At 56.2% G+C, this 13,628-nt stretch overlaps 1 protein-coding gene across 1 annotated transcript; it reads right to left on the reverse strand.

Moving 5' to 3' along the window:
* Positions 1-926: 926 nt before the first annotated feature.
* On the reverse strand, positions 927-13,628 carry PYGM (glycogen phosphorylase, muscle associated). The gene is made up of 20 exons (XM_072789754.1): positions 12,919-13,628; positions 11,786-11,887; positions 11,599-11,677; positions 11,408-11,511; positions 10,911-11,042; positions 9,350-9,461; positions 9,178-9,260; positions 8,490-8,633; positions 8,059-8,151; positions 7,676-7,822; positions 7,359-7,522; positions 6,942-7,056; positions 6,295-6,396; positions 5,828-5,975; positions 5,463-5,521; positions 5,194-5,335; positions 4,536-4,743; positions 1,742-1,876; positions 1,455-1,521; positions 927-1,339 (listed from the first exon to the last, which is right to left on the reverse strand). The coding sequence occupies exons 1-20, from the start codon at positions 13,159-13,161 to the stop codon at positions 1,190-1,192; spliced, it is 2,529 nt and encodes an 842-aa protein (XP_072645855.1). The 5' UTR covers positions 13,162-13,628; the 3' UTR covers positions 927-1,189.

The raw sequence follows: 13,628 nt of genomic DNA on the forward strand, positions 1-13,628 counted from the left end.
TGGGGATGGGGGCGGGGGGCTCGGGTTCACCCCGGAGGGTCGGGCCCCGGAAGCCTGGCTCCCCGCGGGACCAGATGGGAAGGGGCAGCTGCAAGCTGGCGTGGGTTCGGCGCAGCTTGGAGACTGGAGACCCGCGTGAGAGCCCCCCCACCTCCTGCGGGGAGGAACTTGGGAGGGGCAGCCACAGGCAGTTGGGGTCCCCACAAGCCAAGCCTAGGGGAGCCGGTAACCATTTCCGGCCGTTTATGTTCAAATACACTCACTATGAAACCACGGGCCTCAAACGTGCCTTTCGAGGCTTGCCCCTTCTTGCCTTAGGGCAGGGAAGCAGGACCTCCCCCACACCTCAATCTTCGTGATATGAAGCCTAGAAACAGGCCCTTTCTGGTCCTCAGTTTCCCCAAAGTGAGGGGGAGGGCAATTCCGGCCTAGCTTAGACTGTGAGTGTCCACCGCCCTAACCCCCCCCCCCCCACCGCACCACTTTAGACCTAGCGTAGCCACCTGCTTAGAGACCCTTAAACGCCGCAGTGGGGCGGGGCTAAGGGCGGAGCCAAGAAGGCGCCAACCACCCACAGGCTCCTCCCCCTCCCAAGTCCAGCCCGGGACCGCGTGGATCCTCTGTAGCCCAGGAGGCCTCTGCCCAAGTTCCAGCTCCCAGCCTGGTGGGCCCCACCCAGGAGGACGCTCCGCCCTCGGCCAGCCTGGCAGGCCGCTGACCTAGTATGGACACAGCTCTGGGAAGAGAGGCGTGGAGGGTGACGCCCGAACGGAGGCTGGAGAATCTCGGGCCCCGCCCCTGTGGGCTGCCCCCTCCTTCAGAGGGGACGCACCTGCGGGTGGGGGTGGGTAAGGCACGGTGACTGCGCAGCTGCTGTTGTGCCTGCCCAGACCTAAAAATATTTCCCAACAGAAGAGTAAGGAGGCTCCCAAGGAGAATCAATTTATTGGGGAGTGGGTGCAGCTGGTCAGACCCATAAATAGGAGGGAGCGGGGAGCCAGAGGGCAGGATGGGAGCAGTGTCCTTAGTCACGCTGGACACTGGGATCTTGAGGCTGGGGGGGGAAGTGGGGGGTTCCAGGGAGAGGATGAGAGATGGAACTCCAGTACCCCGCCGTGGATGAGGCGCTGGGCTGGCACAACGGATTGCAAACAAACTCAGAGGTTAGTTTGGGGTCTGGTCTGGAGGCTCAGATGGTCTCATCCGGGGCTGGCAGGCGCTTGCGTGAAGGCTCTATGCCCCAGATCTCCCGGGCGTACTGGGCAATGGTTCTGTCGCTGGAGAACTTGCCTGATGTGGCTATGTTCCGGATCACCATCCTCGTCCACTCTCTTGGGTTCTAAACAGGCCAAAAGAGAGCTCTGGGTTCATTCTGCCAGTGGGATCTGCGCTTTCCACCACATCCCAGCCAGGACCACTAGAGCCTTGCCAACCACTGGCCCGGGACGCCTCACCTTGTACAAGGCACTGACTTTCTCCTGGCATTTAATGTATTCTTCATAATCTGCAAACACTTTAAACCTGGAGATGAATAGAGAGGGAGGAGGCTCCATAAGGTCAAGGGCCGAGCCCGTCCTGTCCTGGTGGTCTTCTGGGAGCCAGGAGACTGAAGCTGCTTCCATGCTTCCAAAGGAGCCTGGCCCCAAATGCCCAGGACCCCTGCCCAGTCTCCCCATGCAGCACCTGAGCCCAGTTCAGCCCAGCAGTCCCACCTGCACAGTTCCCTGGCCGGACAGCTCACCGGTCATGATGCATGAGCATGTTGACAATGTCCTTGAACAAGTCTGGCTGTTTGGGGGAGAAGAAGCCGCTGCTCAGCTGCTCAATGATCTGCCGGAGCTCAGGAATTCGGTCATAGTACTCCTGGGCATTGTACCTGTGGGGGAAGAGGGGTCCACACCATGAAAAGGACTTCCTGGCTCCTTCTCCGGAGAAAATCAGAGAAATCCGAAGTCCCAGGGTCAAAAGCCAGGCCCAGGGCACCTGGTGGCTCAGTGGTTGAGCATCTGCCTTTGGCTCAGGTCGTGACCCTGGAGTCCTGGAATGGAGCCCCATATCAAGCTCCCCACAGGGAGTCTGCTTCTTCCTCTGCCTATGTCTCTGCCTCTGTGTGTGTGTCTCTCATGAATGAATAACTAAAATCTTTAAAAATAAAAAAATTTTAAAAGTCAGGCCCAGCGGGCTGCTGCCCTCCCTGGAGGGGCCACAACCCCTCGGGAGGTCCTTCCCCAGAGGCTGCTTCCCTTTTCTGCTCAGCTTTTTTTTTTTTCTTTTTTAAGATTTTATTTACTTATTCATGAGAGACACACAGAGAGAGAGAGAGAGGCAGAGACCCAGGCAGACGGAGAAGCAGGCTCCATGCAAGGAGCCCAGTGTGGGACTGGAACCCAGGAACCCAGGACCACACGCTGTGCCAAAGGCAGGTGCTCAACCCCTGAGCCACTCAGGCATCCCCTCCCTGCTCAGCTTCTCATTCCCCTTATGTGCTTGAGGCCTGGAGAGGACGAAAGGGAAGCAGCAGAGCCAAGGCCCTAGACCAAGTGCTCTTCCTCTCACATGCCACCACCTCTCCCAACTGGTGTGTTTCCTTCCTGAATGGCTTTTCCCATTCCCTCTCCCAAGTCCATCTGCCTTCAGGCCCCAGGAGGAACCAACAGACCAATCCTCCAGGAAGCTCCTTAAACTCACTGTCCAACCGCACTTATTGCTGGCCCGGTGCCAGCTTGCCCCCTGGGTGCCACTTTCTGAGCCAGTGCAAGCACCCCTGAGTCACCCCTCAGGGTTCAAAGCCCTCCCCAAGGCCAGTCTCATCTCTTTTCTTTCCTCCCCACTTCCATCTGGCCGCCCAGGTCAAGGAGTGGGTGCAGTTGGTCAGATTCATAGACAGGAAGGGGCAGAGAGGCAGAGGACATCCATGACCCCCATCCCCAGCACTGACACTCAGGCCACTCTCTTTGCGTTCTGGTATCAGCCCCTACCCTGGGCCCCCACCTGTACCCCCCCCCCCACACACACACATAGTCCAGTCTCCACCTTGCAGCCCAGACTCTCCTTCTGGAGCCTGCTTCTGAACATGCTGGATCTTGCTCAAAACATGTCCTATCTCCCTCTTGTCCAAAGGACAAAGTCTGAACTTCCTAGTCAAGCCCAACAGGAGGATTTCCTTTCAATATTTAATGCCAGCTCTCAGAAGCAGTAGGTGGGAGTGTAAACTGGTACCAACTTTCTGGAAAGCATTTGGCAACATGCATCAAGAGCCTTAAGAACTCATGCTTAAAAAAAAAAAAAATTCATACTTTTTGGGGCGCAGAAATATCCCCTCTAATAATCAACTAAAGGAAATAAAGATGTGGACGTAGATATAAAAGGATGGTCATCACAGTGATATTTACACTGACAAACAGCAGAAATCAACCATAAGGTCCAACACCAGGGAACTGCTTAAATAAGTTATAGTATGTCCATTACGATAGAACCCTATACAAACATGTTAAATATTTTAAAGGCCATTTAATGACATCAGGATCCAAAGTTGTGTTAAGACCTCAAAATTGTATGTGCATTATTCCCAACTTCTATATATGTACACATGTACACGTAAATTCGTAGAAAAAGGGCTGTGGCTTTAAAAATGGGTGATGAGATTATGAATGACTTATTTTGTTATTTGGGATTTTTCTAATTAGGAAGCACGTATTGCTTTCATGAGAAGGAAAAAATATATTTTAAAATAAATTTTAAGAAATATTGGGATGGGGCAGCCTGGGTGGCTCAGCTGTTTAGCGCCGCCTTCAGCCCAGGATAAGATCCTGGAGATCCAGGATTAAGTCCCACGTCACACTCCCTGCATGGAGCCTGCTTCTCCCTCTGCCTGTGTCTCTGCCTCTCTCTCTCTGTCTCTCTGTCTGTCTGTCTCTAATGAATAAATAAATAAAAGTCTTTAAAAAAAAAAAAAGAACTACAAGCAAGGCGGAAAATTATTTTTAAAAAAATATTGGGACACTTGGGGGGGCTCAGCAGTTGAGCATCTGCCTTCGGCCCAGGGCGTGATCCTGGAGTCCTGGGATCGAGTCCCCCATCAGGCTCCCTGCATGGAGCCTGCTTCTCCCTCTGCCTGTGTCTCTGCCTCTTTCTCTGTGTGTCTCTCATGAATAAATAATAAAATCTTAATTAAAAAAATGTAATGCCAGGAAAATATCTACTTTGAAGAACTGCACGTCTGACCATAAGCACAGCTGTTCTTACTGTACTCCTAGTTCTCTTTTTGCCACAGCTGCCAGAAATGCCAGAAATAATATGTCCTAGAATTGATATAATTTCTTCTTTTTCCTTCAGTTCCAAGTGTCTTCTTTTCCCCTGCCACTAGCCTTCTGTGTTATAAGTCCCTCCTCCCAAGTTCTCCAGAATCCTCGTGGCCAAAACTAACACGCTGTGCAGCCTGGGCCAGCCTTTCCAGGGAGCCCTGCCCTCTAGTAGCCACACCTCAGGGCCTCCTGCCCGTGGACTGTGAACTTTGGAGCCCTTGACCCCCATACCCTCTCTGGTCAAGCTTTTCCACGTCCTCTACCCGCATGCCGAAGATGAAGAAGTTTTCTTCTCCCGCCTCCTCTGCCATCTCTACATTGGCTCCGTCCATGGTGCCAATGGTCAGAGCTCCATTGAGCATGAACTTCATGTTGCCAGTGCCTGAGGCCTCCGTGCCTGCTGTGGAGATCTGCTCGGAGAGGTCAGCAGCTGGGATCACTGTGGGGCAGCCACAGGGTACAAGCTCAGTTCCGGGTACAGTCCCACCCCAGCTAGGGACTGTGGAGTTAGGCTGGCCATAGGTATAGCAGATTCAGAGCCCCCTCCACCCTCACCCTCCAGAAGTAACCAACTGAATCTCCATCTCACCACCAGCCTCCCCCAACTGCTTAATGATCTTGAACACCTGAAATCTAACCTGGACTCTCTCCCCACCTCCACCCCACTGTGTGTGTGTGATTTGAAGGGCAAATCTTCCCACTAATTTCAATCTTCTCTATAATTTCATTCTGTACTGCCTGAAATTACACCATCAGAGGGGGACATCCTTGTGATTTGAGGATTGTCCTCTCCCAGATTTTTCTTCCAAGTGCCAGTATGCTAAGGAACAGGTGACAGATATTCCTTCCTGGCTGAACTCCTCAGAGCCTCCCTCTGGTGGCACCCCACCTTTCTCTGCCAGCGAGACTCGGTAGTTCTCCAGGAAGATCACACGGAGGCGGTCTCCTACCACTGGGTCGTGGTTAACCACATCCCCAATGGCTGTGATGAGTTTGATGATCATCTTGGCCATGTGGTATCCAGGGGCAGCCTGTGGGGGCACAGTCTGGAGTCAGCTGCACAGCCCAGCATCCTGCCCCTATCCTGCAACCCAGCCAGGCCACCCTCAACCTGGATGCCAAAGGACCAGAGCCACAGTCTGTGGCCTGACTTCTCACCTTCCCTCCAATCATCACAGTTCGGGGCACGACAAACCTATTGGGTTCCTGCTTGATGCCTGTGGAGAAACACAGAACAGTGGGCCAGGTTTTCCCTCTTGGCAATACCTCCTGACAGCATGCATCCAGCCAGGGCCCTGGCTGAGAGATAATAGACCTGATTTGGACAGCCACTGGCTATGTAACCTCCAATCTCTCATTTCCCCCTCTCTGAGCCTCCATTTGCCCGTCTATGAAATGGAGATAATCTATGTCCCAAGAGTTGGCCCAAAGCCAAAAGAGAGACACTGAATTGGAAGTATGTAGTACACCAACAGGTGTACAGAGGGGAGCCCTGAGAGCCAGAGTGAAACCCCGCCACTCACGATTGTACAGGGTGATGATGTGGAGGCAGTTGAGGAGCTGGCGTTTATATTCATGAATTCGCTTCACCTGGATGTCGAAGAGCGAGTTGGGGTTGATATGGACTTTGTATTCCCTCTCTAGGTAGGCAGCGAACTTTAACTTGTTTTCCTGAAGGTGGGGATGGGGAAGAGCTCACCAACAGGACTTAGCCTCAGTGCCATTTCTTGCCCAGAAAGGTAGACGACGGGAGGTTCACTTGCCACCTTTCTCCACGCTGGGCCCAGAGCAGACATTGCTAATCAATGTTAGCACTCTTCCGGTGGAGTCAAATGATGCGCTCTCACCATGGACTCCAGGCAACTCCATCAGGGGCCTAAGGCTGAGGGAGAGTCAAGCTCCCTCGGCCATTCCCGACCCGGGCACCCAGCACCTCTGGCCCACTCCTTCCCACCCTGGCACAAGTGTCCCAGGTCATAGCACTGCCTACCTGCTTCACTTTGGCCACATCCCGGATAAAGGCTTCGTCATCCACGAAGGAGAGCAGTTTGCGCAGCTGGTCCAGGTCTGAGATGTAGTCCTCCCCAATGCGCTGTGGGAGATGGCTCACAGTCAAGCCTGTGCCCCTTTTTGGTTCTCCCTCCCGGAGGGGTCCCTTTCCAGCTCAGCCAAGCCCAGTCCCTGCAGACACCCCCTCCTTTTCCAGCCTCCAAGCAGGGATGCAGTGTGTGCGGGGCACTGCATTTTCCCTTCAGACCTGGGACTCTGATGGCTGACCCGCCCTGACCCCAGGGGGCCTTTCTCCTGGCCTTCTCCTCAGACATGCAATGACCTTGAGGCCCTGCTCACAATCCATGCCCCTTGCCAGTCTCACTTCAGATGTGACCTGTTGGTGACCCTCTCCATTGGACTGTGAATTCCCACCTGGTTGGCCTCCACAAGCCCACAGAGCATCCTCATGCATACGAGAAAATGGTTCCCTTCCTCCAGGCACATGCAAGGCTTGGGGAACGCAGTGCAGGATGGATTTCAGCCCTCCTGGCGGGCCCCCTATAATAACCCACCTATATGTCCTTACACTGCTGATCCCCGTAGTGACCCATGTTGACACCTACTGGCCATACAGTGACCTCTCACCTCAGCAATGACTTCTGCCAGTCCAGGGTTACACAGAACTAGCCAGCGACGAGGGGTGATGCCGTTGGTCTTGTTCTGGAATTTATGAGGCTCCAGCTCGTAGAAGTCCTTGAAGCTGCGGGATTAGGTTGGAGAGTCACTACTCATCCCTGCGGAAGGAACACCTAGTCCCGGAAGCCCCGCTCTGGTTTCTTGCAGAGAGGGGCCCGGAGGTGAGGGGGTGGCTGTAGGTGAGAAGGGGTCATCTGGGGACAAGACTGTCCTGGACATCTGGGCCATGACACATAAATGCCTGCTACCTGTGGGAAGGGCCAGCTGGGGGTCAAGTAATGAGGACCCCTCCCCGGAGGGAGGGCGGGGCCAGCGGGAGGAGCGGGGGTCATCAGGGGAGGAGCCAGCGGGAGGGAGAGGGCTCACATGGTTTTCTTGAGGATCTCCGAGTGGATTCGAGCCACGCCGTTGACAGCATGTGAGCCCGCAATGCACAGGTGAGCCATGTTGATGCGCTTCACCGCGCCCTCTTCCACCAGCGACATGCGCCGCAGCCGGTCTACATCCCCTGGGAAAGCAGCTGCCACCCGCTGTGTAGGGAGAGCCCAGAGCTCAGGCGCAGACTCAGGAACCCAGGTCCCCAGCCCCATACCCCCAGGGCCCTGCCCACGGAGTCTCAGGCTGCGCTGCACCTGCCTTCCGCAGCACTCCCCCGTCCCCCAGCCCAGGCCTCTCTCACTCACGTTAAGGAAGCGCTGGTTGATCTCATAGATGATCTGGAGGTGTCGGGGCAGCAGAGTCTCAATAAGATGCACGGGCCAGCGCTCTAGGGCCTCGGGCAGGACGGTGTGGTTGGTGTAGGCGCAGGTCCTGACCGTCACATCCCAGGCCTGATAGGCAGGGTTAGGGAGTCAGGAACCCCCAGGCCTAACTCTGATGGCTCTCCATACATGGTGTGTAGCCCAGAGCCTGGGCCCCATCCGTGGGTTCTAGGACACTCGCCCCCTGGACCTCGCACTGTTGTCTGTTCCATGGGTGCTGCGCTCACATACTTCTGCTTCCCAGACTAGGAAGGGAACCCTGAGACAGAGAGGGTCAAGCGGGGTGGAGGGGTCCTGAAGCCCACCTTGTCCCAGTCCAGCCGCTCCAGGTCGACCAGGATCCTCATCAGCTCAGGGATGGCCAAGGACGGGTGGGTATCATTGAGCTGGATGGCCACCTGTGGAGAGTGGGGCTGGGAGTCAGTCTGGGATCCAAACCACGGCTGTGATCACTGTCCTCTGACCCTTTGGAGCCCCCTCCAGGGGCCAATGTGGTTCCAGGGCTCAGCCAAGGGTAGTAGGCCTCATCGGAGGAGTTGTGGACAGGACGAGGGTGACGTTCCAGGGTATGTGCCCATCGATTGAGGCTTCTGAGCAGGTCACCCTCACACACCACCAGCCTCCAGCCTCTACCTCCTCATTTATAGAGTGAGTGGGGTGAGCTGAGACTGGAGGGGAGAGGCGATGCCACACATCCTGGGAGGTGTAGAGAGGGACCCTCCCTGGACCCTGGTACCTTATCTGGAAAGGCATCAAAGCTTGTGCGCACGGGGTCACGGCAGCCAAACTTGGAAGACTTGAAGCGGCGGATGATGTCTTGGAGGGTGGCGGCCACCACAAAGTACTCCTGCTTCAGACGCAGCTCTTTCCCCTCAAAGAACTGGGAAATAGTTCAACGCAAGGCTGAGCAAGTCAAGGTCGTGGTAGGGGGTGGCCTAATGCTGCTGCGGGTATGGCCAGGAGACTTTTGCCCAGGGTCTTTCCCCCACCAAGAAGTAGCAGCGGGGGATAGTGTTAGGAAGGGGGCACACAAGGACCAGGGGTACTGTCAGCACTGCCAGGGAACAACAGCTCCTCCAAAGCGCCCTGCCCTAACTTGCTGTCCCCAGGACTTAGGCATCCTCTTAAAGAACTCAGAGGAAAAACAGGACACAAAGGAGCCAACCATATATCCTGGGTGCGGGGCACCTGACTGGCTCAGTTGGAAAAGCACATGACTCTTAATCTCTGGGTCATGAGTTAGAGCCCCACTCTGGGTGTAGAGATTACCAAAATAAATAAACAAACAAACTTAAGAAAAAAAACAAAAACAAAAACAAAACTGTCCTGAGTGTGACTAGGTACCAGAGACCATCCCTCCCAGTCCTTTGCCCTCTCCCAGGCTCTCAGGCTTCCTGTTCCCAGCCCAGGAGGTGACAACGTACGTTGTCATTGGGGTACAGGACACGCGAGATGTTCTCAGCCAGGTTCCGGTCCAGCACAGCTTGGATGTAGCCACCAACATTGACTGAGGGGGGAAAGTGGGGCCAGTGTCAGGCTCGGACTTGAGTGCAGGCCAGGGAGGGTGGGGCTGCCAGTGGCCAGGGCTGGACTCACAGTCTTTGAGGTTGAAGTCATTGGGGGCCTTGGCCGACCACAGGCGCATGGTGTTGACGATGTTGTTGCGATAGCCAGGCACAGGGGTATCATAAGGCATGGCCAGCACCACCTGCGGGGGGACGTCCAGTGTGCTGTCAGGAGCTGGGTGTCTGCCCCATGACCCCGTGGCACCCTGAGAGCTGAATCCCAGCCTTTGTCCCTGTGCCCTGCCAACTCCCTGTCCCGTATTTTTTTTTTAAGATTTTATTTATTTACTCATGAAAGACATACAGAGAGAGGCAGAGACACAGGCAGAGAGCCTCCCGTGCAGGGAGTCTGACACGGGACTCGATCCCAGGACCCTGGGATTACGCTCTGGGCGGAAGGCAGGCTCTAAACTGCTGAACCACCCAGGCATCCTCCTGCCTCAGCTTTTAGTGCCAACTCTGGGTGACCATGAGCAAACCTCTCAACGTCTCTGGACCTCATCATAGAGAGGATCCCCCACCAGAACTCCCCACACCGCCCACCCCACCTTGCCTGGCTGCTTGTGAGGAAGAGAGGGGGGGCTCTGCTGGTGGTCACCCTGTAGTGATGGTGATGAGCAGGCCCACCTGGCCTGAGCACAACGTAGAGGACGCTGTGGGCTCCTGAGAGGGCTGGGGGGAGCCTGGGGCCCAGCTAAAGGGGACACAGATGTCAAGTTTGTCCGAAGGGCTTCTTCTGCCTGGTTGACCAGGGGGTTAATTAGCAATGACTAATGCTGGCCCCACCTCCCGCAATTGGCAAACTTCAATAACTGCTGCCGACAGTTCCTGTCACTACAGGGCAGGGGGCACATCCATGGCCCCCAGGGGCAGCACCCTTCCTTCCCAGCACTAAGTAACTGAGCCTGTACTTGGAACAGAGTGGAAGCTGCAGTTCAAGGAGGGAAGGGACTGGCCCAAGAGCAGAGAGCTAGGTGGGCCGCCAGAGCCCCTGCTGAATCTTATCACAGATGATAGCAGAACAAATGCCCGCGTCTGAAAGCCAAGAGATTTCCGTGCAGTCACCTGGAGGTTCATGACCTCCAGCCACAGCTGAAAGAACTCATGGAGCTGGGATTCAGACACCTGGTTTGGCTTTAGGCTCCCTCTAACTTGTGTGACCTTGAACAAGTCAATTCCTCTCTCATGGTGCTCATTTTCTCCCTGTCTTTCTGGGCTGTTGCTTTGTTTCCCATCGAGCTGCCAGTTTAGATGTGCTGGGGAGTCAAGTCACCGTGATTATTCTTGGAAGACTCTTGTGAGGTGGAAAGGAGCCAGGCCAGGGGAAGGGCACTGGGGGGGCAGGGTAGAGACTCTCTCCTCCTCCTGGGCTCTGTGCTTGGCCTGGGTCCTCTATGACCCTGTCTCCAGCCTCTCCTAGCTCCAGCTGTTTGACCTCGAGTAGACCACTTAACCTCTCTGAGCCTCAGTGTCCTCCATTGGAAAGCGCACCGGGTCCAGTAGCCCCCAGGCTCTTTCTCTGTATCTCCTTGTTTTCTTCCAGAGTCTCCTCCCCACTACCCTTTCACTGGGAGCTGCCCCCACTCCCTCACCTGTGTGTCCACCCACTTGGCCCCCTGGCTGGTGTGTTCTACTCGGCCATAGAAGTGCACAGGCAGCATGAACTCAGGTCGGGCCTTCTCCCAGGGGTTTCCGTAGCGAAGCCAGTCATCAGCCTCCTCCATCTGAGCCCAAGGCAGGTTGGGGAGAAAGGAAGGCAACGTCAGATCCAGAGGGGCAATGGGTAGGGCAGGAGCAGTAGCCCTAGTGTGCCCTCTATAGAGTGCAAATTAGAGCCCTGGGGTGGGCCCCTGGCCTGGTAGGATATCTGATGGGACAGGGTGTGTGTAATGGGAGCCTGAGAAGTCCCTCAGGCATGGACCACCCATTCCAAGAGTGACCAGAAGTCTTTGGGGTCAGGGGGAAGAGACAAAGATGCTTTCTGTCAAAGCTGAGGCTGGTTCTGGATCTATCCAGAGATGGATGATCCAATGGGGTTTCTCTCCATCAGGCCTGGGTCCCCACCAGACCAGGGCCCAAGGCTGCTCACCTGCCAGCCCCCACAGATCTTCTGGTTAAAAATCCCAAACTCATAGCGGATCCCGTAGCCATAGGCAGCCAGGCCTAGTGTTGCCATGGAGTCCAGAAAGCATGCTAGGGGTTTCCAGAGAGGTGGGTGTCAGGGGCCTGGCAAGAAGGAACCCTTCTGCCCACCCCACCCCTGCCACCCTGCACACTTACCAGCCAGCCGACCCAGGCCCCCGTTGCCCAGCCCTGCATCCTCCTCAATCTCCTCCAGCTCCTCCATGTCCAGGCCCAGCTGGAGGGGGCAGGGGGTGGCAGTGGTCAAGGCCAAAGGCCAGCAGGTGTATCCCCCAATTACTCAGGCTTGCCCCGCTCTCACCCCCACTCCCGTCCCCCTCCGCACCTGGTAGGTGGCCTCGTCACAGGCATTCTCCAAGGCCAGGTTCACCATGGTGTTTTGTAGTGTCCGTCCCATGTAGAACTCCAGAGACAGGTAGTAGATCCTCTGCCCAGAGAGACAGGTGCAGGGCAGGAGTCAGGGCTGCCTAGCAGCATTTAGCCAGGCCTCTCACACCTCCTGTCCCACTCCTGCCAGCCCTATCTCCATTTATTTTCTCCTCATCACAGGCTTCTGGAACCATCGGGAAGGTTCTGGTCTAGCATTGCCTCTGACTTTAGATACATCGCTTTTCTTCTCTGAGCCTCAATGTCCTCATTTGCAAAATGGGGCTCCCATATCTACCTTGGGGACTGGGGTGCTTAGGAGAGCTGAAAACCCCTGCCATCGCACATAAGCCTCCGGGCAGCCCATGGGGGAGTCAGGACCCAGAGAAGCACCTCCAAGTACTCCCCCAGAGGGCAAAGCCTGAGGTGCAGGGGAATCAGTCATTTGCTCAAGGTCACCATGAGTCACGGGGAGAGTTGGCCACCTCCTGTCCTTGCAGTGCCCAGTTAGTTCCCCTTGGTCCTCCAGCCTCAGCCCCAAGAAGGGGCAGAGAGATACCAGAATCCGGGATGCTGAGGGTACCTGGTCTCCCCATTTCCCAGGTCCCCTCCCTGGCCCACTTGCTGGCCCCTCCCCCCGCCCGAGAGTGTCAGGTTGCTGACATTTACCATGACCCCAACAGACACTTGATCCCCCTACCCCAGCTGTCCAGCACCACCGGTGGTACAGACACACCGCATGCACATTTGATGACCCGTCCTTCCACTTCAGGTCCAACCCAGGCCCGGGGGTCTTCCCAACCACCAGAAGCCCCTCCACTTCCTGAATGGGCACCAAGCCTTTGCAACCAGCCCACCTGATCCGAGCCCCCAACATACACACCTGCCCCCACCCCAGGTTTCTCTACCTGAGTCGTCTTGGCACCAGCAACTCTTGGTGCCCCTGTTCCTCCAACCTCCGTCCCTGGAAGGAACCCTTGATTTTGCCCGCAGAAAACCCTGACCCTACAAAGGGCTGCCACTTACAATCTGGCCCTCTTGGGGACCCCCCTATCCTGACCCCTTTCCCACCCAGGACACTCCAAGCAGCACCTTGGGGTCCTTTTCGTAGTAGTGCTGCTGCGTGCGGATCCAGCGGCCCACGAGGTGGTCACGAACAGTGTGGGCCAGCGCAAAGTAGTAGTCTCTTGGGGTGGCCACATTGCGGTCTTTGACGAGTGTGAAATGCAGGTGTCGGTTGAAGTTCTTCTTGAGCTCCGTCACATTCTCCACACCTGCTAGGCCACGCACACTGATCTGCTTTCTCTTCTCCTGGTCTGACAGTGGCCGGGACATGGCTGCAGGAGGGCAGGCTGGAGGCACGGACAGACAGACGGACAGATGGGTGGATGGATGGGTGGACCGGGTGCCCAAGGCACTGCCTCCTGCCAGGGAGTGGAGCTCGCCGGCAGCCCAGGGGGTTTTAAAGCCTGGCTCTGGGCAGCTTGCTCCGCCTCCCCCTGCAAGGGGAGGGTGTTGGCCTGACTGCTTAGTGAGCTATTTTGGTGGCCAGGGGAGGAGAGGGGAGAGGGGCAGGGAGAGCAGGCCTGGCCTGGCTCATTCACAGCCCTGCGCTGACCCACTTCTTCCAGACCTCACCCGCATGCTGGGGTCTTCTGTGCCCGCCTCGGCCTTTCGCAGAGTCAGAGATGAGACACAGCAGCGCTGCCTGAGAGGCCTAGGGCTGGACTGGAGCTGGCGGGCTGGGCCTTGGCTGAGCCGACGCTCTGATCTGGGCCCTTCTCCTGGCTCGAGGATGAAGG

The sequence above is a fragment of the Canis lupus genome, chromosome 21, assembly GCF_048164855.1.
Source record: "Canis lupus baileyi chromosome 21, mCanLup2.hap1, whole genome shotgun sequence".
Lineage (NCBI taxonomy): Eukaryota > Metazoa > Chordata > Mammalia > Carnivora > Canidae > Canis > Canis lupus.